Here is a 26021-nt window from a genome sequence, read left to right on the forward strand (position 1 = left end):
AGCATTGACTCTTTATATGCATGTGAATCTTATTTAATTGCTATTCTACTGCTCTCTGGGAGATTATTCAATTAGAAAATGTGGCACATTAAAGAAAACTGTACCCCGGTTTCATGGTGTTTGCAGCTTTAATATACAAAGGTAAAAATAATCAATCAGAGTATATTCTTTACAGTCCTAAACCTTTAATTAAGAAAATTCTAAGTGCTGCTTAAAAAAAAAAAAAAAAAAAAAAAAACAACAAACACACACCTTGAAAACAGGATTAAACTTAAAAGCTAAGAATTTAAAGGTGATATTTTAGTATAGAGGATATAGCAATTTTCACTTAACTCTTAATCCAGACAAAAGGAAATTCTTAAGGTTCACGTCTACTTTGCTCTCTTTTAAATCATTAAACATTTTAAAATATTAAATCAAAGTACAGTGTGGTTGTACGGCTTGTGTTCAGAATCTATATTTTACTGTAGAAAAATGTTCCTCATGGGCTTGGAAATGATGAATATTACAGTTTTTAACGAGAAATTCTTGTTCTGTAAGGTACTGAATTTTCTGTGAGTTTGTGGTATGCACTGCAGTATTCTTTTTCGAAGGGCAAGACTGTCGGTCATTTATAAAACCATGGGTCTTGCATCTTAAAGCCACAGGATAAGTAATAATACTATCCCAAAAGTTCTTTGCAGGATTTATAAAGAGTTATGAAGGTTTGTAAAGTGGAACTGCAGTGCGCACAGACACAAATTGAAAACTCATGACCTAAGTTCTCTACCCCGTGGCTAGCTCTGTGAGATATAGCTTGTACTCTATTATAGATTAGCACTCTGCCCAAGCATGTCACACCTGCTGAATATTCTGAAGTATTTTTGATTATTTTTTTTGGATAATACACTGTTACTAGTTTTGGAAATATCCTTCGCTAGTGGAAAGGTCTGACTTCTACTATGAAAATGAGCATTCTGCTTTTTGTGGGGAAGAGTGTCAGGTAGGAGTGTCCTAGCACAAAACAATCATATATACAGGATTTCAGGATGAAATATGGATGGGGAAGAGGCAAGGGGGAAGTTTAAGCGCATAATATTGCAGTGTAAATTTTGTGCTTTGTTCAGGAGTTGTCATTCAGTGTGCATTTAACTTTTTTTATAAAAATATGGTTAGAATTATGGATCTGCCTACAAGTCCTAAATTTGTGAAAGCTCCAACTCTGTGACTTAAATACTAGTCAGAATCTGACACTATCTACATGGCAGGAATCTGGTACATTTGCTTAAACATGTTGTAAATACAAACACGTACCATTTTAAATGCTTAATATATTAAGGGTGTTTTGTGAACTAAATTTAATACCTCCTCTTATATTACTCATATGGTAGGAAATTCTCCAGATCTGAAGCTCTACTTCAGCTCACTGTAGAGTGGTGCAGGAAAATTTTAATCATCTTCCATTTGTTTCATTCCTTTTTTTTTTTTTTTTTTTTTTGCATATTGACTGCAACTTTACAAGCTTCAGTGGTAGCAGATGGACTTAGCTTACAAGATATGATGATAGTTTCCAAATTGCCTTAGAATAACTTAGAATTCCAATTAAGAATTCCGTCAAACGCCCTCCTCAGAGTATAGAGTGAACTGAATTATGGTAACCAAATATTAAGTATTACCTTCTTTAAGTGGTTGAGGGCTATGGTCTACTTGATATAATACTCTAGTCAGGACTGTGAAGATTCAAGAAGAAAAAGGCAAACTAGAGGTAAAGTTTGTTTTAGTAATGTGAGAGGATAATGCACACAAACGGATGTTGAAATCAATTATAGAAGTGCATTGCAATTGCAACTCTAGGGTGATTTCCTGTTGTATATTGAGTTGCACTTTTTTCTCTAATCTTTAATTCACAAAATGAGTTGGTTTTAGTAATCATAAAAAGCCTTGATGTGAAATGTAGGGGTAATGAAAACTGTTGATTGAATTGCAACTGAAAAGGCAATCAATAGTGAATAACCATGTAGTTATTGAGTAATTAGATAGAAAACACGTAGCTATGTTAAAATAAAGAAGTTCTCTTCTAAATGTATCCTGGGAGTTTATCCTACATTTTCTAATTATTGCTGGCTGTTTTCTTTCCTTGATACTCATTATAGTGTTTTTTTTTTTTTTTTTTAAAGCATTCAGCATTCTTTTTTTTTTATGTTGCCATATGAAGTTTGCTAGCAGTTTGCTTAAGAAAAAATGCAGAATTGATGCTTTCTGTGGAATGATGGAGTTGGATTTACAGGAAATTGTGGTTCTGCCAGCATGAGGGGAAGAGAGAACCGTAGGGATATAGAATCATTAAGGTTGGAAAAGACCTTCAAGATCCTCTGGTCGAACCATCACCCCACTACCAATGTCACCCACTAAACCACGTCCATAAGCACCACATCCAACCTTTCCTTGAACAGAGGAGGAATGCCACATGTCACCCTGGGAAAGGGTGACATTTTCCCTGGGCTGGGAGAGAAGCACACTCATAACCCCTGAGAATTGGCAAGAGTTGTTTATTGCCGGGACATCCTGCAGGTGAGCCTGCGGGATGTCCGTGGTGTTTGACGGCTCCACGCTAGTGCTTGTGATGGAGCCTGCACAACGAGTAGGGAGCTGCCCAGGCTCTGCCGCAACGCTGCTGGTGCCCTCAGATGGTAGGGAGCAAAGATGTGCCGGGGTAGCTCCAGGTCTGCTCTGGCAGCGGTGGATCCACTTCCATTGGTTCGTCCACATCTGCTGGTGGATCCATCTCCATGGGCTCTATGGTGTTTGGCAGAAGGACAAGCCAGTCCTTGCCTGGGAGTGTCCACACGGGATGCCTTCCATTGGGAATGTTTTCGGGCCAGGGGGCTGAGCCAGGGGGTCGTCCAGTTCCCCACCGAGGTCCCATGCCACTTTCCTGTTGATTTCCATCCATGGGTTCCACGTTGCCATCTGTTGCCCTCATGTGGTAAAAGCAGGAGGGTTGGGGGGTCTAAGGGCCCCTTTTCTGGGGCTGTCTTCCTCAGGACTTATGGCTTGCCAAAGAGAAAGGCTTCCCCTCGGCCACAGAAAGAGAAGAGAAATCGTTGGATATCATCAGGTCAACAGTTAAAAGCCCAGAGAATAGTCCTTTAATACCACAGATGATGGTTACTGGTGGCTGTATGCTAGGCCAATACTGAACTGTACTGATAAATAATATCATGGATCTCTTTACGTTTTTAGAAGCCATGCAGAAGGGTTTCACATGCAGGAACACTAGTGAGGCAAAGGTTGGCGCAGCAGTCTATAAGGTGATACAGGCAATCAGCCACCTCAGGCACTGCCTCTAGGAAAGAAGGAAATGTAGGAAAGAAGAGGTGAAATGCTACAGCTATTCTCACTGCTGATAGACCCCCCAAAGTGCAGGTGTCATCACTACAGCTACCGTCCTATATTCTACCAAGTCAATGAAATTCATAAAGGAAAAAAATCCCCAATGCCTTTCCTTTGCAAAGTTTGAGAGGTCACACACTATTAATATTCTCAATAAGCACAACAGTTCCTTTGAAAATTTCAAGTACTGTTAGTTGGTTGCTTCTGTCTTCTTTATTAACCGACTACATGGTGAAAGAGGAAACTGCTGCTTTCAACCATTGTAACTGAGTGATTCTCAAATAGGCTATTCTGCTTTGCAAAATAGAAACCACAGATAATCCTAACTTCCCTATGCTCCAATAAAGACAAGTCCTGGGAAGTAATACTTTAGAGATTAAATAATGCTAAGAGTTTGTTGTTTGTTTGTTAATGTCACCGTCTTACATTCCTTCTGGCCATCCGTTGAGGGGAAGTGAGGTGAAAAGAGGAGAAGAACCATATCACGGCTAAAGCAGTCTCATAAAGATGCAGCCTGGCCTCTCATGGGATCATTAGTAGTAGGGAACTCTTCTGGAAGTGCAGAGTTTCATAGAATATGTTTCTAAATCATAGTAGTCCATCTGAGTTGTCAGAACTTTGTTATACAGGCAGCATGTATACAGTAGGATTTTTTTTTCTGTCAGTGCAACAACACCATTTTTCCAGATTACATGAAAATAAAGCAGGAAAAAACTGTCTGGTCTTCTTGCTCCTGTTCACATAAAATGGCTTCGATAGTGCTGTGGTATCCTTATTGTTTGTATGTGCTCTTTGCTGGTAAAAATTACAAAATAACTTTGTGCCATAGACAAGGTCAAAGCCATGGACTAAACAAATACAAAGCAGTTTCCTAAGAAAAGTCTGAATGCTTTTTGTGGTCTCTGTGCTCAAAGTTTGTGTTTTTTTTTCTTTGCTTTCCCTTCCCTGCTGTGCTGTAAGAAGTCCCATTTTCTGATTTCCTTCAGGTAATTGGAGAACTTAGTCCTTTGTTCCTGCTATTGTTGCACTGTTGTGCAAACTGAACTTTGAAGTCAGGAAAACCTTAAGCTTTTTCTTATTATTTATTTTTATAGATCTATTCACATCAATAGGTTTAGTGAATGTTTGAATAAGAATAAGTCTGTGGCAACATTCATCTTTTGATGCAAACTGTGTTGTTTCTGATGTGTTTTTTTTCAATTTGGTACACCTCTTTTTCTTTTTTTTTTTTTTTTTCAATAAGATGCATCTTCCTCTTTCAGTCACCATTGTTCTGAAACCACGGACAAGCCTTTTACCTGTTAACTGTCCTTGTTGTACTAATTCATGAACATAGCTCTGCAAAACTCTCCATCAAGCAGAAAACTAAAATTAAGTTGTTTGGAATATGTAGTGTTACTTGTTTGCAGGTATTTCTGACCCTTATTGGCAGCTGTGTTCAAGCTCTCATTCACTGGATTTTACTTCAGTGTTTGTTAACTGTTTCCTTACATTCCAAAGCCACGCTGTTCAGCAAAATATTAGTTAAAATCCTTGTCTGAAGGGAATATGCTAAATAAATAAATGCACTTCAGTGGGTACACATCTCTTCTCAGTGGCAATCTCTCCCATCCAAATGTTAGAACAGACCTGTGTCTACATTGGCCATGTACACTACATACAAAAGGTATGCAAGCTGAGGCTAAAGCTAAAATGTATCAGGGAAATAAAAAAAATAATGGTATGAAGAGACCTTGAAGTGATGCAGTAGCTTCTCTAGTATGGGAAGTGATCTATAAACATGATAATATTCAACCGTACCGAAGGTGTGCCCTGGTTGTGTTCAAGTCAGATGATTGTGATTGCCCTTCCTAGCTCATCTAGGAGCTTACCTTTTATTAAAATCAGATGGCAGAATCAGGATATGTTTGCAAAACAGTTAAAAATCTTGCTGTTACCCAGGAACAATCCTCATTTTGTTCATGCAGTAGGCAATACGTATAAATACATACATGTAAGGTAGCTTAGAAGTTAAAAACCACATCCTGGATGAACTGTGGTGAACTCTCTTAGTTACTGTGCTGTGATTACAGTTCAGGTCTTGGGGAAAAAAAATCAGAGTTGTTTAATGATCTCTGAAACACATGAGAGAGAAAAAGAATCGCTAAGAAAGCGACTAATAAAACAAGGGATGCAGGCAGCAATTTTAGTAATTTTAACTGAAATATTGGTAAAGACTTCTGTCAGGTCACAGTGGTATTTGTGCAACTGTACAGGCTTCCCTGGGAGATATTTTTGTCAGTGAATCTCATTGTCTGATGGAGAGAAGACAATTTCAGCTTTCCTTCCCCTGGTTTAATATGCAGGGAGTTCTAATTAATGCTTGCTGTTCAGATACATCCACAGACTTCACAAAGAAGAAAGTGTTTGACATTTTTAGTGGGAGAAGTTTGCCTGTTATGAACTTGGGCACAGCATTTGTTTCAGTTAACAGAACCTCTTGGCATTTCAGTTACATTTTGTATTGATCTGTTTTCTGAGACAGTCAATGCAGGGAGATAACTTTTCTTAAAAGGCTTGTAAAACTAAAATAGGCCTCTTTAAATTGTTATCATAGCATCCTTGATACCTTGAAACTTTCTGGGGCAATGTTCTCCAGAACTAACTGGCAAAGACTCATGTTGAAGACTATGGAAAAGTTTGTTCGTGTCTGGGGGGAACTGCATAACTAATGCTGCTTTTTGACTGACAGCTGTAAAACAGTCTGAGGTTTGGTTTGGGGTGGGTCCTTCAGTATGATTAGCTTGTACCCACCTGGTTTTCTGTATTCCACTGCTTTTACATCAATTCAGTGGAGAAATTTCTGTCAGCCAAAACAGTCTTTACTGCATTTTTTCTGTCTTCTCTTGCCTTTGTTAGAGGCGTGGTCTCTGTGATTGCATCTGTGATGGTAAATAATACAGTGAACTGAAGTGTCTTGATAGTCCCCAATGCTACATTTGATAAGTTTGCTCCCAGGCTCTTTTCAGATTGCTCAGGGAACTTGCTCTCTGAATAATCTGCTGGCAGAAGACGTGGTCTTAAGCAGTGAGGACAGAAGCCAATTGACCACATTTGATCTCGGTGTCAGGGATTAGTCTCAAGCTCTCTTTTGTTGAGCAGTATAAACACGGGACAAAGAAGTTTCCTCCTTTCTCTAGGCTGTAATAAAAAATTATACCTGACTTACTGCCAGAACTCCAAGGAAGTGATTGACTTCGGTGGTGGGAATACTGTGGGAGGTAGTCAGTTGAAATTACTATGTTGTTGCTATTCGAAGTAACAGCACATAGGTAAGAGAGTACCACGAGTATTTGTAGGCAATTAATACAAAAAGGGGTTAAAAAGTACTCAACATGAATAAAGGATCATGTCAAAGGAGAAAAGAAAATTTAGGACAATTATTAAGGTATTGACTCCAAAATTTATTTGTGGAAGAGTTTCTTTTGAGAAGACAGATCAGTTTTACAGGCACAAATGAATGTTCTGCCGCATAGAAAAGAGATTTTCAGAGCCGTATGCTGCTGAGAAAAGCTTTATGAGATGACACTATAAATAAAAAGTTACTCACTTTAAAAGACATTACAGCTTTTTGTGGAGAAAAAAATAAATAGAAGGGAGATGAAGTACTGGATTTGCTTTGACTATGAGTAAGTGCCTATACGGCATGTGTTGTTTTCATTTTCTAGATCCCTCACTAGCTACCAGCCAATACTGGAAAACAAGGCTGCTTCTGTAGCTTGTGCTGTACAAGAGAGGCTTTTTGGGCTTTTTGGGCAGCATTGTTTAATGAGTTATTTTTATCTTGAGTACTAGCTTCCAAGTGTCTCATTTCCAGTACTTGGTAGTAATGGCAATATCTGGAAAACCTACGTGAAATACAATCCCTCCCTGGAGGAGTCGGTCTCCTTTTAATACTGAGTGCTGGGGAAAGCAGAAGAACAAGAAACTCCATCAGAGTATATTTTTAGATACAGTGGAGGCAATGGCTTTGTAACATGCTGCTGAAGGTATATTTTTGACATGTTTTTTTTATTTGTTAATTGCAAATGAAGAACATATTCCCAGCAGATGCATTTTTGTGTGGAAAGGGACTCTGCTCTTCCCAGGGTATCTCAACAGGGTGAAGTGGGTGTCGTGAGGCTATTTTTTTTGGCTCTGTTGTGGATCCAGGCTTGACATGTAACAAGACCCAAGACTGCAGCCTTTCATATGGCACAAGTTATCTGCTTGGTTAGTGTTAGATTACAATATGCCTGAAAATATAAATAACATTTGTTCATGAAACCTTATTTGCAGGTAAGCAGAGCTTGATGTTGCTTGGTGTTCTCCATACCAGGAATGCTGGGCTTTACCTTTACTACTTGGTGTTTCCCATTTGTCAACACCAAGTAATATCTAAAGCATTGAACGTGCCTTTGCCCCTCTGACTCTCCCATTTGTAAAATGTTAATGCTACTGCTTTCACAGAATTGTTTTGAGTATTAATTTGGTTATGAATCACTTGGAACTCCGAAAGGTAATACAAAATGTTGTGTGTATCATCCAAAGGAAAAACTGAGTGTTTGTAACTCAGAAGTTTGTGCTTTTGAGTGCAACTGGTTTGGTTGAATCAGCAGCAGAAAGTTTGCTTTAGCTCACAAAGGCCAAGCATCCTTCCTGTAGGCTTTATCATGAACTGTGTCTTGTCCAAGTGAGTAAGTGTCAATAAACAGAAAATACTTGGAGAGAGATTACTTCTCACCTGCAGTCTCCCGTTGTTAAAACACTTTGTCCAGACGGTTTCCAATTTCATGTTTATTGCATTTTGCTTTGAAGCTTTGCGAAATATCCTCCAATATCCTCCAGAAAGGTGGGAAATAGAAATGTGTTTTGGAGGAGGAAAAAAAAAAAAAAAAAAAAACCAGCAAAGGTATCGAAGAGACCTGGATTATAATGCATGTATTTACACAGCTTAATAAGTAGCAGGGAGTTAAGCAACATTATGGTTGTGGTTACAAAGCCACTGTATAGTATTGGTAAGGATACTTAACCTGAAGCACACAATTTTTCTAATCTTTGGAAATGCTACCCTGGTATTATAATCTGATGATTGTGAGATTTCACTTACCTGAGAAAAAAAAAAAACAACAACTACATAAGACCCAGGTGGAATAATTTGTTGGACGGGTACTAATGAAAATCATAAAGTTCTTGTTAGAAGAAAATGCCCGTGCTGAAATCATCAGCTGTTCTAACACTGATTTAAAATTTGCATTACAAATACCGAGAACTAGCATAAATTGTCTTGTTGTATGCACTGCAGTTTCCAGTAGCCTTGATGAGATGTTAGAAGTCTTTCATTGTGAGAAAACAATGGGTTTTAAAACTGTAGGAAGGATTCTAGGAAATCTTTTGGATAGGGGAGAGTAAATTTGCATTTTAGGAAGAAAGAGACTCTTATGAAGGTAGTTAAATTTCTTTTTTCTTTGCCCACAGGAAGGAGTTGAAGTCAGGGTTGCCAGAATATTCAATACCTTTGGCCCTCGAATGCATATGAATGATGGTAGAGTCGTCAGTAATTTTATCCTACAGGCCCTCCAAGGAGAAGCACTAACAGTAAGTAATGACCTGTCAGTGATGTGAAGAGTTCTGTGTCTGTGTATCGTAAGCTGGTGTGCTGTGAGGGAGTCTGGATTTTAGAAAACATGGAGGTTACCCCACCCCCAAATATACAAATTTTCAATATATCAAGCTCGAGCGTATAGAACTGTATGTGTAAGGGTGTGCTCTGTATTGATATTGCTTTCCCAGGAAAAAACAAGGCTACCAGATACAATCTGAGAAAGTATTTTATTCATCCTGAACTTGAATCTCTTATCTGTCACAACTCTTCCATGTGGTCAGGTTTAAAGAGTCATGGTTTTATATTTTTTCCTTTTGAAGAACTGTATCTGAACCATTTCTGGAAGTTAGGCGTCAAAATGTCTTTTTGGAAGCTCGGATATCAGCCTGAATTTTCTATGAGTAACATAACATTGAAGGCCTTCAAGCTACATCATCACGAAAGCAGGCCAGAACTGGGTTTTGTTATCATTGACAACTGGTGTGGTATAGATGGCCTGCATCTATAGAGCTGAATTTTCATGCCTTCAAAACAAGTTGCCACATTCAGACTGTTTCCAATGAATGGTTCTTGGCTCTTGATAATATTTAAACTATGTCACAGCGTTGTTTGGGAGAGTAAGAGCTGGCATGGGCCAGAACTCTGCCAAAGATGCTGCTGGTAGTTTAGCAATACGGACAGTGCCTGACCTCTGTCAGGACATGGTTCAGTGGTAGACTTATCAGTGCTAGGTTAACAGTTGGACTTGATGATTTTAGAACACTTTTCCCACCTAAATGATTCTTTGTCCTAATCCTGTTTAGTTTATTATTATAAAGTATTAAATACGTGTAAAATAAATGTGAGGAGACATCCTGAAATAGGGAGAAGTAATTTGGAATCTGAGATAGGCTGTGAACTCAGGGAAACATTTGCAGTATGCGAGACATACAACAGAATTTCATGCTCATTTCTTAATGCTGCCTAGATTAGAAGAGTGAAGTGCCAGGACACCACTCAAAGGCTTCTGAACTCTTGTTCTGATTAATCACTGAAAATACCTGCTAACTGATAAATGTCTGATAAATAACTAAAAAGTTATACACACACACACACACCAGACAACTGTCTTGAGATTGAGATAGCATTCCTTCTGTTGGAGTCTATAAAATCCACAGTTCAACCAGGACTTCCTCTAGGAAGTTGAAGACAATCAAGGAGGGAAAGGATGAAAATTCTGTGGCAACTCCCGCTACTTTGGTTCTTGTAGAGCAAAACCTGAAACCATCGTATAAGCCAGCACTGAGACTGCGGATGCCAGGGCTCAGTCTGGGGTAGGTGACAAACCTGTGAGTCAGCGTGCCTAGCCTGTACTGACAGGAGTCTTTTCAGCACTGAATAGGCTGATTGCACAACCACGTGTAGTATGGGTGCTGGGGAAATGAGTCTGCCACATAAATTTATGCCCTACCTATTTGGAAATAAGCATTTGCCAACATAATTTCTGCTGTTTATGTGCTGGGACAGTGATCTTAAGCAATCAGAGAAGGAGATGTTATTTGCTAATAATCATCAAAAATAAGTAGTCAACTCTTACATATTTTTTTTGTTTGGCTGGAATTTTACATGTTGTACTACTGAAAGCTCATGTCAAGAGAGCAACCCCATGGGCTCTTTTTGTGGCAAAACTGCACTATAATATGATCTGAAATATGTGAGTGTTGTACAGCAACAATAAATTCTGATCCCCCTCACACACCTCAGATCATGGCAAGAATTAAGTGAATTATGATATAGTGAGACTCCATTTCCTCTCTGTACATTAGCACAGCTGCTGTAATTTATTTGGGAATAAATGTTTTTCCAGGCAGTAAATTTGCTTAGACTGAGGGTGTGTATTAATTAGTAAGCTTTGGGATTGGAGGATCCGTTAGCAAGGCTGTCTGTCTGGAAGAAATTAAAGGGATGCTTCCTTTTTGTTTTTGCTTGCAGCATTCAAAATTTCATTCCTTGTGTCTCAGGAACAACTAGTTATTGATGAAAAATGCAAGGCTTTGACAGAAATACATTTTTCAAACATGAATGTTGTGCCAGCCACCATACCACCAGGGTAATTAGTTGCCTGAAAACTGCTTTGTTCTTTCCATCTGTTTGATGGTGCCCTAGATTTGGGACTGATTTGTAATGCTTTGTGGGATAGGAGAAATGTATGTAAAAAGCAAGTCCCTGAACCAGTCCTTTCTTGATGTGATCCTTCTGACGTTACAGTGCAACAGGCAGTCCATCAGACTTCATATCAAACTGCCCACATCTATCACAGTAACTTAAACCAAAGCAAGTGCACAGTACAAAAATCCACATGGGATTATTTTCCCTCTCAAAAAATTCCCTCATCCAAAAAATTCCTGTAGAGAGTTTAATTTTCTTACCCACTCAGGCATCTCCAAAAAGCTGCAGGTTGAGGGTGGTTCTGTTTGTTGCAAGACAATAATGAAATGGAAGCAGACAAGAAGATGGAGCTTTGTGCTTTGAGACTTTTGATCGTTGAGGGACTTAGAGTCATAGACTCATAAAATATCCCGAATTGGAAGGGACCCATAAGGATCATCGAGTCCAACTCCTGACTTGGTTGTATCAAAATATGTGTGTGTGACCATATACTTATTTGCCAGTACTGTATGCTTCCAGGATAACGTCCTGGGGCATAAAGTTTGAGCTACTAAATGATATTTAGAAAGCTTATCTAGCCTGTAAAGGATCAGAAGGTACTTCCATCTGTTATGTTTGCTCCCGTAGTGCATGTATGTAGTGAGCTGTTGCTGTATTTGGCCTCTAAAACATTTTTTTATTCAAACTGCTCAGCTTTTATTGAAAGTAAGCCTGTAATCTTTTGTAACCAGAACTGAGTGAAAACACTACCTGGAAGGGTTTTTTTTTGTTTGTTTGTTTTTTTAGAAATTTACTCCATTACTAAATATAGAGCAGTTATCATGTTTTAAAACATGCAATCTTTGGGATGACTGTACATGAGAAGAGAGCTAAGGGAAGAGTTGTTTAGCTAACCAGGTCAAATAAAATGAATTATTATCCAGGAGCAGTATTTGAGACCAAAAAATATGTATACCCTTGTATTATCACAGAATTTGGCTGACAGGAATATCTAGTATTGACCTTTTCAGAAACCACATGTACTCAATCTCTTGGTTCAAAGCAGTTGTTCAAGTGGAGTAAATTGATCTCACAAAGTGAGAGTCTTTTTAACTGCGTCTTTTTAACTACCTGCCTTTAAGAAATTACAGCCTATGCAGACATGCCCATCATTGCATTTTATTGTTGTGAAGGAAGGATTTATTAAGAGAAACTAAAAAGGGAAAACTGCATCGTATTTTCCAGCCACTTCCTGCATGTAGGAGAGGTAGCCACATTGGGTGACTTTGCACAAATCATGCACAAATGACTTAGTTGTATAAAACTTACCCCATGAGCCAAAACAAGGCAAACAGGAAGCTTTATATGTACACAAAACGTAACTCCTGTTTGCTTTGAGAGGCTACCAAGCTGTTGGTGTGTTCTCTTGCTATATTTCTCTCAATGGATTATTAAGTAAATGCTTAAACCCCCAAGTCCTCAGGATCTTACCCAGTGCCTACCAAAATGTGAATTCTTTGGACTTTGAATCTGCCTCAGACAGTGGGCTTAACAAGCAACAAATGATGGCTTGTGTACCAATTGTACTGTCTTTCCCGTCCCCTAGGAAAACAAACATGCTTTCAATTCTGTCCTTCCAAAAAGCTTTTCTGTTGTAGCAGTTTGGTGGTGAGATGTATGTGTCCTCACTTAAAATTAAGTGTTTTCACCATTTATGTATGCCTGCACATAGCTTTCAGAATTTAAGTATGTTTGTTATTTATGTTTAGTACAGCACACAATTAAGCTGTAAACAAAAAAAAGTCTGATACTATTACGCGCATTTTAAGTATGCTTTAATGTCTGTTTCAAACTTAAACAACCTTCTTGCTCCAAAGTGTTAACACATAACCAGAGAACAAACACACACATACACACATACCATGGTTTGGGGGGAAAAAAAAATCGGTACAGATGATTTTGGGAGTCATATTCACTAGAAATTATTCCACCTCCAGATAGTAATATTTAGAGAGCTGCGTGATTTTTTTTTTGGTGGTGCCCTGATTCCTTGAAACACTTACTGCTATTTTTTTCTTTACTATTTTTTTTTTTTAAGACCACAAATGTTTTGGTGGTCTCTTTGAAGTTGGCCGTTGTTAAAGAGCAAATAAATTGCTTGTCATAACCACATCTTAGTATTCTGAGGTTTGCTTTAAATATTTGGTGCTCTTTTCTGGTTGAGTGCATGCTACAGCCTCTTTCAGCGTTCCAGCAGAGGACAAAGCATCACTCTGTCCTCAACTGCTAAGAATGTTTCCTACATGCCGAAGTCTGCATTAATGAGATGCAGAAGGGTATATTTACCGGAGACTCTTCCAAGAACAAAAAGACCTTCAAAGAATTGATGCTTTGCCAAAACTCTGCAAACACATCTTTTTCCATTTCTGAAACACAAAGCTTGTGTTTCAGGTGCTTTTCCTTTGGACTTCTTACTAGGATAGTCAGGAAAAGATAATTGTGCTAGAGAGGACTTTTATACTTCTGTAACTTCTCTAATTTTCATCTGGCTTTAGGTCTATGGACCTGGAACTCAGACAAGGGCTTTCCAGTACGTCAGGTAAGCCTTGTTTATGCTGCTGGTATTTATTTGCTTCACTTGATGATTCTTTGAGCTTGGCTGCATAGTTTGTACTTCATTTAAATCGACAAAAGAAATTATTTTCAGTTTTAGGCAAGCTTTACTTTTTAGAAGGGAGACACTGAAGTTTTTTAAACTATAAGGAAATAACACATCAGTTGGTTCAGAGCTTTGAGTTAAAATATTAATGTGTTTTCCCATAGAGGGAGAGCAAGTACTTGGTAGGTAGGTTTTTGATGCTACTTAAAGTCTGAGCAGTTTGCAAGTCCTCGGGTTTTAATGCAATACTGCCACCTTGTGTTTTTCTGCGTGCTATATGTGTGTTACATATGCTTTATTATTCCCTTCTGAGGGAAGGAACAGGCTGAGGAGATATTGCTGTAGATAACATTTGTAGCATAAGCAAGGCCAGAATGTACTTGAACTAATGAAAAGTGAATCTAGGCCTTAGAATCTTCTGTCTCGCTAGCTAAATTTCAGGGCCAGGCTTCTGGGTTGCTTTCATCATGCTGCACTCGGTGGAAATGTTGTTCTTTCTCTCTGCTGAAAGTAGTAACAGTGTTGATAGAAGCTATGGAAACCCGTATCAGTTCAAAGCGTCCACTCCTTTCATGATTATAAGCTGTAAGGAACAAGCTGATAAATAGCTGATAATCCAAAATAACTTTGGGTTATTTTTCTGGGGGAAAGTAACACCAAAATACTCTTTTTAATAAAATTGTCTTAAAATTTGTGAGAAGACAATTCAAAAAACAAACTGCAAAGCAAGTAGTGGTGCTGTCATGTACCACTGTCTAACAACTCACTCTGTTTGAAATGGGCTTCTAATAAGTTTGGGTACTGGAGCAAAGAGAAGGTATTAATTGTTTCTGAGTAATATAGTTTTTCTTGATTTTTCTTTCATGTGCTCAGAGGAATTGTAGCCATTATATCTGAGACATAATCACCCTTTGAAAATAACCTGTAATTCAGCATATTTTACAACAGGGGCTGTGGAATAAATAACTAAGGAAACATGCACCCCTTGAAATATATGCTGTAAATCTGATTTCAGCATTTCTCAGCTGACTGATCTGCTTTACTGGAGCTCTGTGGAGGCAGCTCTCTTTTTAGACAAGAATATTATTTATAGGGAAGTGGAAATTGCCTCAATCTGTTCTTCCCTTTTTATAGTGATCTTGTGAATGGGTTGGTGGCCTTGATGAACAGCAATGTCAGCAGCCCTGTCAACTTGGTGAGTATGAGATCTCCACTCTTCTGTGTTTACTGTACAGGAGCCAACATCCTCTGTTTTCCTCCTTGTTACTGATGCTGATTTCTAGAAGAAATAAACAAAGCAAAAAATCTCTTTCCATTATGAATAAACCCTGTGTTCGCTTTATAAATATGAAGAATGAGCACCTAGGTGTTGAGATGTGATAGTTTCAGGAAGATGAGAAATTTGCTATATTGTTTTTTGGTTTAGCAAGAAAATTCACATAATTAGAATATGAAAGAAAAAAATAGAGCAGGATGCCAAATCCAACCAAGAAAATAATTGAACTCTAAAAACACTGAAGCTCTTATCTCTGAACAAATGGAAATCACTTCATACTAGCTTTGATTGGAGAAAAATGGGATAGTATTTGATTGTGTAATTTTCTAATATTGTTAAGGTCGCTTAGAAATTAATTTTTTTAAATAGGAAATTTGCTTTGTGCCATTTGTTATCACCTTATCCTCAGCAGTGGATGTAACAGTAGAAAAAGGATGCATATACCAGATCACTTCTACGTATGTCAATTTTTGCCAGATCAAGTACTCAACTCTGCAGGGCAGTTTTTCACTTGATTTTTACTTTTTTTCTTTTTTCTTTTAATTGTGGCTTTAGGTTCATTTGTGTGTTTCTATCCAAATTTTTATATTCCTTAGCCCCATCACAAGTTTTGTCTCCAAAAAAATCAACATTTAGATCTGTGTGTAGCTACTTGTTCAGCTGTCGATCAAACAATATGTAGTAAAGGAGTGGTAAAGCAAGGAATGCTAGAAATGGAAGGAGTTGTCTGATGAAGATGAGCTAATGCTAGCAGGAAGCTTTCAGTGTTTTATTCTGAAATGTTGAGATGTTTCTTATGTGCAGGTTTGTTGAAAAAAAATGTGAGAGTTAAGAAGGGCAGCATTGTATAGGAAAGCAGGTAGATCATATAATTATTTTTATGCAAGATGCAGTGAATTAAGAAGCAATTGTTTGCAGTGAAATTGGTTGTTTTTCCAATTTGGGTGAACTGAGAACTTGGTATTCTTCTTTAAATGAAGTCTTCATTATATTGTCTGTCCTCAACTCAGCAAAGTTCTTGAGTCCATACTTTGAGACAATGATGTGGTTCTTTGGGTTCCAGAATTGGGGCACATGGCTTTACTCTGATTAAGAGGTGCATTTGCCCTTTCATTACATACTGATTTTTGGGTACCTCCATTCACACATTGAATTACCAAGGTAAATGTGATGGAGGGCAGCTTTTCTAATGAATATTCAGCTGGTCAAGGTTAGAATAGAAATGAGTTATAATGTTGAGCTTTTCCATTTTAACACGACCTGTTTTAGAAATGTGTAATATCAGAAAGCTAACGTGTCTTAAGGTGTTCACTTGCGGTTTTAATGAATATTCCTTCCCTTTCTAGGGAAACCCAGAAGAGCACACTATCCTAGAGTTTGCCCAGTTAATTAAAAAACTTGTTGGTGAGTATGAGTAATTCTTCAATGAAGCTCATGAAGCACTCATTGTTAAGATTATTATTTCTTGATTAGTATATGTAATATATGGATAATTTAATTGGGCTCTGGATTTCTTAATAACTTTATCAAAGTCAATCGTATCCTGACCATATAATTAAATACTAACTAGATAATCCAAATCCTCTCAACTGAATGTAAAAGACTGCATGAATAGTTGAATGAATACATTCTTTGTGTATCTGCATGATCTATACCAGTAATTTTACATAATGTTTATGCAAGTTACTAGATAATTACCCAAAAGTGAAGTCTTCCTCACTGCATGCTGTGAAAACATCTTACATCCTAGCTGAAATATGGATACTTCAGCAAGGTGGTTCTTCACAATCATGCAGGCTGTTCTCCTTCAATTACTATTAAAAAGCTTCATGCTGTGGTGACAGTCTTTCTCTACTTTTCTTTGATCTACCAGTGGCTTGTGCAAGCACTGCCAGCTCCTCCCTTTTTTGTGGCTTGGAAGAAAATACTGTGGCTTTCTCTTCAGACTTGCTGTGATATCTGTAGTGAATCAGAGCTCTCAAGAATGGAAGCAAATGGCTGTGTGCAGTCCTCTAATGTGGCTTCCTCGTGAGATGAAGCATGCTGGTGCCATTAGCCAAGGGGTTTTTATCTGTAGACTCTACCAGCCCTTCTGAGGGATCTATTAAAGGTGCCTGAAAAAAACAGGTTCAAACATGCAGTACAGAAGCTGATGCATGTGATGTTTCTAATAGAGGACTATCCCCACTGGAAAATGCTTGAGTTTACAGATCAGGGAGGGAAATTGAAAATCACAGCACCAAACCCACCTGGCAGATGAAATAATCTTTACCTTGTCTGTTCACAAACAGCTTGACTTGTTTCAATCTGCCTGGAGAGGCAATTTAATTCTACATCCGTAAAACCTCACAGTAAAGTGGCATGTAAACTGTTTGCTAGATTTCATTATATAAATTGTCCTATATGTGTTGTCATGAGGTAAGACAAGTACTGTGGGTGTTTAACAATCAGACTGAGAAGTATGGGCAAAGAACAAGTGAAGTCTTTTCACAAGGCAAAAGCGCTCACAGCATCACAGAACAGTTGAGGTGTGGGAGGGGACCTCTGGAGGCCATCTGGTCCAACCCCCCTCCTCAAGCAGAGCCACCTAGAGCAGGCTGCTCAGGACTGTGTCCAGGTGGTTTTGAAGTCTTCCAAGGAGTGAGACTCCACAGCCTCTTGGGGAAAGCTGTTCCATTCATCAGTTACCCTCACAGTAAAAGTGTTTCCTTATTCTCAGAAGGAACCGCCAGTGTTTTCAGTTTGTGCCCGCTGCCTCTTGTCCTCTCTCTCAGCACAGCTGAGAAGGGTCTGGCCCCATCCTCTTGACACCCTCCATTCAGATACTTAACCACATTGATCAGATCCTCCCCCATACGGGACTCTACACATCCCTTTGATGAGCTTTGTGAGGTTTCTGTCAGCCTGTTTCTAGTGTGTCAAGAATGCTGGATGACAGCACAGTCCCGGTATTGGTGTACCAGCCACTCGGTATTGACCCCTGGGATACACCAGTAGTTACGGGCCTCCAGCTAGACTTTGTGTCACTCACCAGCACCCTCTGGATCTGGCCACTTAGCTGTACGTCAAGAGCCTGTCTAGAAGGATCTTACAGGATACAACAGCAAAAGCCTCACAGGTCAAAGTGGATGCTCTCCCCTTAACTACAGAGGCAGTTATTTCATCAAAGAAGGTTATTCAAGTGATCGAGCATGACTTCCCTTTTGTAAAACCATGCTGAAATCTTTGTGAAATGTTTTTGTGAATCCGTGCTGTTGTAGGGCAGCTGGCTTACCCAGCTGTTGCATACAATGCAGCTGTGTCTGTGGAAGGCATTTCAGTGGTACAATTATGAAGCAGAAAACAGCAGAAAGACCTAATGCTTCAGTAGGTAGAAAAGATAAATGCAAAGCATCGTGAATTGCAGATGATAATACACAGTCTCTTGTTTGATAGGCAGTGAGAGTGAAATCCAGTTTCTCTCAGAAGCACAGGATGACCCTCAGAAACGAAAACCTGACATCAGAAAAGCAAAGTTATTGCTTGGCTGGGAACCTGTGGTATGTACAGCTGCATTACTGTCTTTGTGTGCGAAAACACAAGGAGGCGTACCATGTGATAAAGATATCTTTCAGTTTTCAGAATATTTGCTTAATGCAATCTCCAGGACAGTTCTTTAAAGGCTGTACAGTGCCTACAGTCTGTCATAAGTTGCCCTTGCTCATGATTGATGAACTGCTGGGTAAGATTGCATGCCCTTTGCCATGCAGAAGAGCATATTAGTACTGGCATTTTTAACAAACTTAAGTAGGAACAAAATATCATAGGCATTTTAGCTTTTTAATATGTATATTCTAAAGTGGTTGCCTCCTGTAAGCCTGACATATTCTTTGAAATATATTGTACATAGTTACGAGAGCCTAATGAGTTTGCTGTTGCTGCCTTCATTCCTGTTTTCCTGGAGTAACGTGCATTATGGAAGGAAAAGATTGCTTTTAACTTCATTAGAATATTTTTAGAAAATCTACAGAGTAAGACTCTTTTTAAGAAGATTGATAACAACATTGCAACCAAAACATTTGTTTGGATTAGTGGGGAGAAATACGAGAATTGGATGTTCTGTTTAGTTTTGAGTTCATTTAAAGGGAACTATGTGGAACTCGGGCAAAGCAAAATATGAACCTAATCAGAGAGAGCTGATGCTCTTTTTTTCTTCCTTATTGTTTGAAGTTCTGGTGGACAGAACTTAAACCAGAATAAGAAGCTCTCATTTTGGGCTACAGGTATCATATGTAGAGATGTTCAGGGCTTGTTCTCAGTGTAGATAAGCTTGGAACATGCTCGGGGCTAGTTGAACTTGTCTTACCATCCATAATAAAGTTTGTCTGTCCACCTCTGAAACTTGATTATTAGTTATCTGAGGTGGCCATGATAGTGATTATTCTGCACAGCTGGTATGTAAGAACTGCAAAATTCCCATGATCACTGTTACTTTCCTTCTCAACCTTTCTGGTGAAGTTAATTGTGCAAATCTATAGCGAAGCAGAGTTGATGATAAGAGCTGTTTTGGTGGTGAGGTAAGGCCTATTCAATCCATAGAAAGAGCATGACTTTCTTAGCCAGCTCCCCATTCTAGCTAGCATAGTGATTTGTAAGCTTTTTTGGATTTTTTTCAGACAAAAATCTTTACAGGAAACCTGTGAACCCATTTAGTAAATACAAGGCTATTAATAGAAAAAGCTCTGGACCCTTCTGAAATTATTCAGAGACACCAGATATTAACAGACCGTGCCTCAAAGCACAAGGAGGGTGGAAGGTGTTATAATCATAAAAGACTTAAAGCAGTTGACTTTTATACCTCTGACCTGTTTTTGGTGCCGTCAGCACCAACATTGACTCTGAAGTAGCAGCACAGTATGGGTACATTGAGTTTCAGGCACATAGTTTTTGTGCTGCTTTTCTATCCTCCTGTATTGAAGATGGTATCAGCAAGCATGTCAGAGCATATGACTCCTGAGAAAAGTGGATAATATTTCTGTTGTTCTGCTCTACAGACCACAGTGTTTAAATAGAGGCATAGAATATGAAAAAATATAATTATTTTAATAGGATTTAAGGATATCAAATGACACTGGATGCTAATTTGTATCCCTTCTTTCTTTATATCGATGCAAACAACAAATCCTTCCACCTTTTATACCTTTCTAGGGTATATACCATTCTGTGAGATTCTCAAAAGGTGGTCCTTAATTATTAAAAACAGAAAGGACTTAGATTTCTGTGTACTTCTCTTTTTTAATGTATAATGCTCAAATTCTGTAAATCTGTCAAAACATAACTGTCTGATATGATTTAAGTTTGTTAGTTTTTTTGCCTTATAACATTAGAAAATACATCTAATGTTTGAAAGCTAACAGATGCATTAGCAGTGCAGAGATGTAACCAGTATGTGGTGCTGTTAATACTTATATTGGCAAAGATTTAAAGGACTCTCTAGCGGTCTTGAATAGCTGTGTTAAAGAAGGTGCTGTTGTGAACTCAGAGTAATAATGATTCTCTCATTTTTTGGGAACAGGTCCCATTGGAAGAAGGTTTGAATAAAGCAATTCATTACTTCCGTAAAGAACTTGAATATCAGGCGAACAATCAGTATATTCCCAAACCAAAACCTGCAAGGATGAAAAAAGGAAGAACAAGACATAATTGAAGACTGTTGGTTGAACAGGAAATGCCCTGCTTGACATTTGACGGATGTAATTTTCTTTTCTTTTTTTTTTTTTTTTTTGAAAGAGACTTTGAAACAGGTATCATGAAGAACAAACTGGAATTTCATTCTGAAGCTTGCTTTAAAGAAGTGGATGTGCCTAAAAATAACAAACAAATATTCCCCTTCCCCTGCAAATCTTGCCTTGCACTTTTTAAATCTGTCTTTTTATGTAAAATAGAGTAGAAACATCTTTTAGTATCTTCAAGTTTTATATCTTGCTGTGAGATCATTTTGTTGTGACTGTCCTTGACAGTTTTATTTACTGGTTTCTTTGTGAAGCTGAAGATAAACACAAACGGGATGGAAAATACCAATTTATTTATAAAATGGGTACTATAAAATATGAGATGTTACTATGCATAAAAAAAAAGCTAGTGGTATTGTCAGATGAGAGACACTGACGCCTAGTATAGAGGAGTTTAAGAGAATTCTGTATGAGAGCTTTATGTATTCTTTAAATGAGAGATTTTTTCAAAGGTTTAGTTTTAGTTGTACACTTGAATTTGAGATATTTTCATTGATTACCATGGATAAGGATATTTTGAATCACTACTGTGTTGTGCGTACTCTGGGAATAAAGTTAATGTATTATTGGTTACAGTGGTTGAATATGCTATTTTAATAAAATATTGAAACTTCTATTTACTAGTTTGTGGTTCACTGTGGCCACATCTTTGGCATACACAATATATACGCAGATGTGTAATTAATTAGGAAGTAACATAAATAATTGTAAATAATTGGCTCAAGGTTAATAGCATTTTGTCTTGCATTGCTCATCTCTTAATAGCTACACAGGAGGGGATGTGGGATGTTGAAACGGATAGGAAAAAAACATCCTGATTTATTTCAATTCAGGCAGTTGATAGTGATGCAGTAGTATAAGATTTTCTTTAAGCCATGGCTGCTAACTTCACCCTCCCTAATTGAGGAAATGTTTCTATTTTAAGCATTTATTGAATTGCCAGTAAATGCTTACAACTTCAATAACTATGCCTGTCATCCTAAAGAAATAAACTATAATTAAATTGTCCAGTTCCGCAGCGCAACACACCAAAGGCTGAATACCTAGAAGGAAGAATTGGCAGAGGGCTTTTAAAAGGTATTTTGGCTTAGCGCCACTCAAAATCGAAAATCCTAAATCTCATCAAGCAAAGTGACTTGACTTTATCTCGTTAAAGCTTGATGTTTCATTAGCTTTTGAGGAACAGCTCCTTTACGTTTTTGAGGTCTGCAGACTGATGGTCAAGGTGGGAGCTACCTGCTGGGCTGACCTGGTGCCCGGACCCAGGGAGGGCTCTGGGGGCAGTGTGGTATTTAGGTCCCCCTGTCAGAGCATGCCATCCACCAAAGCTGTCTGAACCTCCTGGTGCTTGCAAGGCTTGGAGGGTCATCCAGGCTGTCTGACAAAGCTCCCCAGGACTCCAGAAACAATTTGGGGCAAAGGTATTCTTTCTCCTCATATTTACTTCTCATTCAAATTGCACTGTTGGACGCCAAAGCATCTATGAAGAGGTGGTGCACAAGAATTGCTGGATGCAGGGTTGCATTTAGAGCAGCCACTGAGCAAGAAACAGGAACTGTTGGGTACCAGCTGCTGTTTCCAGGACTGCTTTTCATTTTATTCAATGGCTTTAGTGTGAAATACGTAAACTGCACTGGAACAAACATGCATCTGGAGACTGGCATAAAATGTGTATTTTCAAAAAAAATCCCTCAGGAAGTCTGAATGTTTGGATGCTACAGATCTGAATTTAAAAGCTTTTTACTTCACAGCCTGACCTCCCTCACAGAAGGGGCAAATTGGTCAGAGGGCAAATGCCTGGTGCTGATACAACCCATTTGTCAGTATGTGGTACGCCTCCCGCTGGGACTGAGTGACAGACTGTATTGATCTGTCACTTTTCTTGTGCCATTTCTAGCTTTTGTTGCAGTGGTTCCTGGTTCAGTTCCCATATCCTTTCTGTATGCTGTCTTCTAGAAACAGCAGCCGAGGTGGTGTTGCCCTTTGTGTTTGAAGCCAGTGGCTGGCTTTCTAGACAGTTTGAAAAGCATGAGTCGTGGGTGTTAAAACAGAGTCCGCTGGTGCTAAACACTGAAAATCTAAGATAATTTCAAGTTTTGTTTGGTCTGAGACTTCAAGAAAGCCATGTAGGTTTGCGTGTTGGTGTTCTCTGTCCCCACCTGGTGCTACACATCCGAGGAGGAGGAAGGCGTTGGGTGTGCAGGGAGTCACAGGTACGAAACAGCTGCTGCCACTTGAGCAGAGCCACTTTTGACAGAGGACGGTGGAGTACAGCGGTAAGCCAAGCCATGTTCTCATCTCAATGCCCAAGCACAACGTGTTGCTTTTTTTTTTTTTTTTAATAGGAAATTTGGGAGTTGGGATTTCCTGTTGGCACCCAGGCAAGCAGGCAGGGTTAAACTAACATGATCTATGTTATGTGGTCCCTATTTAGTCACAGTGAGCTGCGCAAGAGGGCAGTTCACCGGCGTGAGGTGCGAGTCCTCCTGGCTCAGTACAGAACATGCAGCACTAGCAGAGGTGTGTGGTGAACTGGATAGCTCAGTGCTGGCAAGTGAGGTCAGTTTTACAGAAGGAGAGGTGTGTAAGGCATCCAGGGTCATGGGCTCCTTGAATCTCACCAGGAGGACCACCCTTGCTGCCTGGAAGTTATCACAGTGTGAGGTCCACAGTAGGACTTTTTTTCCCCGCATGGACTACACGTATTTCTACACACAGTGCTGCTCAGAAGCTCCGTAAACCACATTATTGGTCCACAAACAGCTACAGAGAGCCTAGCAGACGGTTGTTTTAAGTAAGTAGTTCTGTGAACATACAGTCTAGAGAAGCTTCATGTCTTTAGGTTAGATTTTCTGCTCAGGGGAGAGTCATCTAACCCCCTTTTCTTGTGTCTGAGGTGTTTGCAGCTCCTCTAAGATTCTGGTTTAGCAACCATTGATCTCACCTCTGGGCATCTAAGTATGTCTTTGTTACCCGTTTATTTTTTCCCAGAAATTTTTAGAAACACATATATATTTTTTTAAAGTTCACTTTTGTTGAATATGTTTGGGATTGTCTTTCAGAGTTTAAGCAGGGGAGGAGGGAAGACAAAAATGCAATTGCATACATTTTTTTACCCTTAGAGAACAGGCTAAAGAGGGCAAAACAGGGCTTTGATTAGTCTGATGGATTGAGCTGCTCCCCAGGCCTTCATTAGTATTGAGTTTAATGCTACTCGAGGCCAAGAAGTCCCTGTAGGTTGTCAGAGGCTGATCAGAGAAGACTTGTCCACAGAAAAAGGATGCTTTGTTACCAGTAAGGGAAGCGTGTACTCAGCACTGCTGGTTCCTAACATCCATACATCCTGCCCCTGAAATCAGTGGAAATGCAGCCAGCACAAATCCATAGTGGCTTTGTTCTAAATATTTCCCAGTGCTGGGATCACAAGTGGTGGGAGAAGAGTATGGCATGGAAAAGATCAGGACTGCGATAGGACTTGGCATGCAGACGCTATTCATGTGCGCCAGGGTGACCAAGATTTCCCTGTCTCCACCTGAATCCCTTTAGTGGCCTCGAGACCCTGTTTTTATGCCATGCTCGTGAAAAAATCTCACATGTCAAAGTTCTTATTGGCAGCTCTGACTCCCTAGAGCTACAACGAACGGCAGCAAAAGCTCTGGACCTAAGCAGAGCTCCTTCTGTATGGCAGGGGGCTCCCAAATGTGATGCTGCATCAACACGGAGGTTTTTCTGAAATAACAATTCATATTTCTTGCAAAAATCAAACTCTGGTTCCCTGCTCCTCTTCACAGTCCCTTTCCTTCTCTTACTTACCTACCCATAATAGCAAATTTCATATTTTTTTTCCCACTTTTTTTTTTCTCTTCTGTCCCAGTGAAGTGATGCATACCCTGCACTGTCTGTGCAGTGGAATAGGAAATCTGGGACAGGGTGGAGACTTTTGTCTGGGTTTGGGGAGAGAAATATTCAAAGGAAACAATTGACTTTACTAATGTACTTAACTGTGAAGCACTCCATGCATTGTTGACAAATTGTTATTAATATTTTTCCTCCTTTTTCCTAAACTTGTGATGGCTCACGCCTGCTTGCTTGCTTTGCTGCTTATTTTATTGCATGCACTTTTGCAACATTGGAACTTCATGTCAAGTGGGTCCTCTGCAAGAAGGACAGTGTCCTACCCTCAGAGCTGTTGCTTGGGGAAAAAAAAAAAAAATGTAAAGCAAAGACCGTGCACCGTTTCCAAGAAGTCAACTGAAGCCCAGCTACTCTGGAAGACTAAAAAACCCACTCCTGCTTCTTCCAGGAAGGTGGTGGAGTCCCCGTCCTTAGGGGTGTTCAAGGAAAGATTGGATGTGGCGCTTAGGAACATGATTTAGACTGCTCCAGCCTGCCCAGTATGGGCACAATGTAATGGAAAAGATTATTTTATTTTTTGTCTAGAGAATGCAGATCTTGCTGACTCTACTGGGAGCATTCAAGACACGGAAAGCTGCTGGACTGAGTCAGCCTGCAGGAATGGACACGGTTTGCAAAGGCCTAGGGAGGGATGGTATTTATTTACAGCACTTTCTTTAATTCTTCTTACTCGGCAGGTCTGAATTCCCAGTTGTTTTAAATTCTGGGAAATGATGGAAATCATCAGCAGGGTTCAAACTTTGCCAACTCCTTTGCACTTTTTTGATAGGACACAAAGTGGAAGCGTTCTTCCAGGAATAGGTGTTTTCCAACTGGGCGAAGGAGTGCTTGGCTCAGAACAGGATTGTTCCCGATTGGGAGTAAAGGGTCTTCTGCCCTAGGAAACAAACCAGTTCAAACCGATTAAACTGGCCAGGAGTCTGCTAAGTCTTCCAAGATCTAGGGGAATGTGGAGTTTCTGGAGCATGTTAGGCTAGGGCTGAAGCCGGGTTCCTCCTTGGAGCCCTTGTCCTGGAGAATCCTTCCCTTGCACAAGCTTTGGAGGCAAGCAAGCTTCTCTATGCTGTAATTAGCTTTTGTGAACCTCTTTCTCCTTGCCCCAACAGGAACTGTAAGGGTGCTGTACCACACAAGTTTGTAAGGCTGTGCACAGTAGGTATGGAAATATCAGAGGAGGCAACATGGCAGCTTTCATTTGAGAGGATTTCTTTTTTCTTTTCCCCTAGGAATAATTGGATGTATTTGTTCACACAAATGTGAATCAGCAAGCACATCTGA

At 39.3% G+C, this 26021-nt stretch overlaps 1 protein-coding gene across 3 annotated transcripts in view; it reads left to right on the forward strand.

Moving 5' to 3' along the window:
- Positions 1-21444, forward strand: part of UXS1 (UDP-glucuronate decarboxylase 1) — a 56586-nt gene extending 35142 nt beyond the window's left edge. For all 3 annotated transcript variants that reach the window (XM_084504952.1, XM_084504953.1, XM_084504954.1), the window contains 6 exons: positions 8869-8988; positions 13678-13721; positions 14916-14976; positions 16404-16461; positions 18493-18596; positions 20612-21444. In XM_084504952.1, the coding sequence (XP_084361078.1) occupies positions 8869-8988; positions 13678-13721; positions 14916-14976; positions 16404-16461; positions 18493-18596; positions 20612-20743 (519 nt within the window). In that variant the 3' untranslated portion in view covers positions 20744-21444. The remainder of the gene's footprint in view (positions 1-8868; positions 8989-13677; positions 13722-14915; positions 14977-16403; positions 16462-18492; positions 18597-20611) is intronic.
- Positions 21445-26021: the final 4577 nt, after the last annotated feature.

This window comes from Aythya ferina, assembly GCF_964211825.1.
Source record: "Aythya ferina genome assembly, chromosome: 1".
Classification (NCBI taxonomy): Eukaryota; Metazoa; Chordata; class Aves; order Anseriformes; family Anatidae; genus Aythya; species Aythya ferina.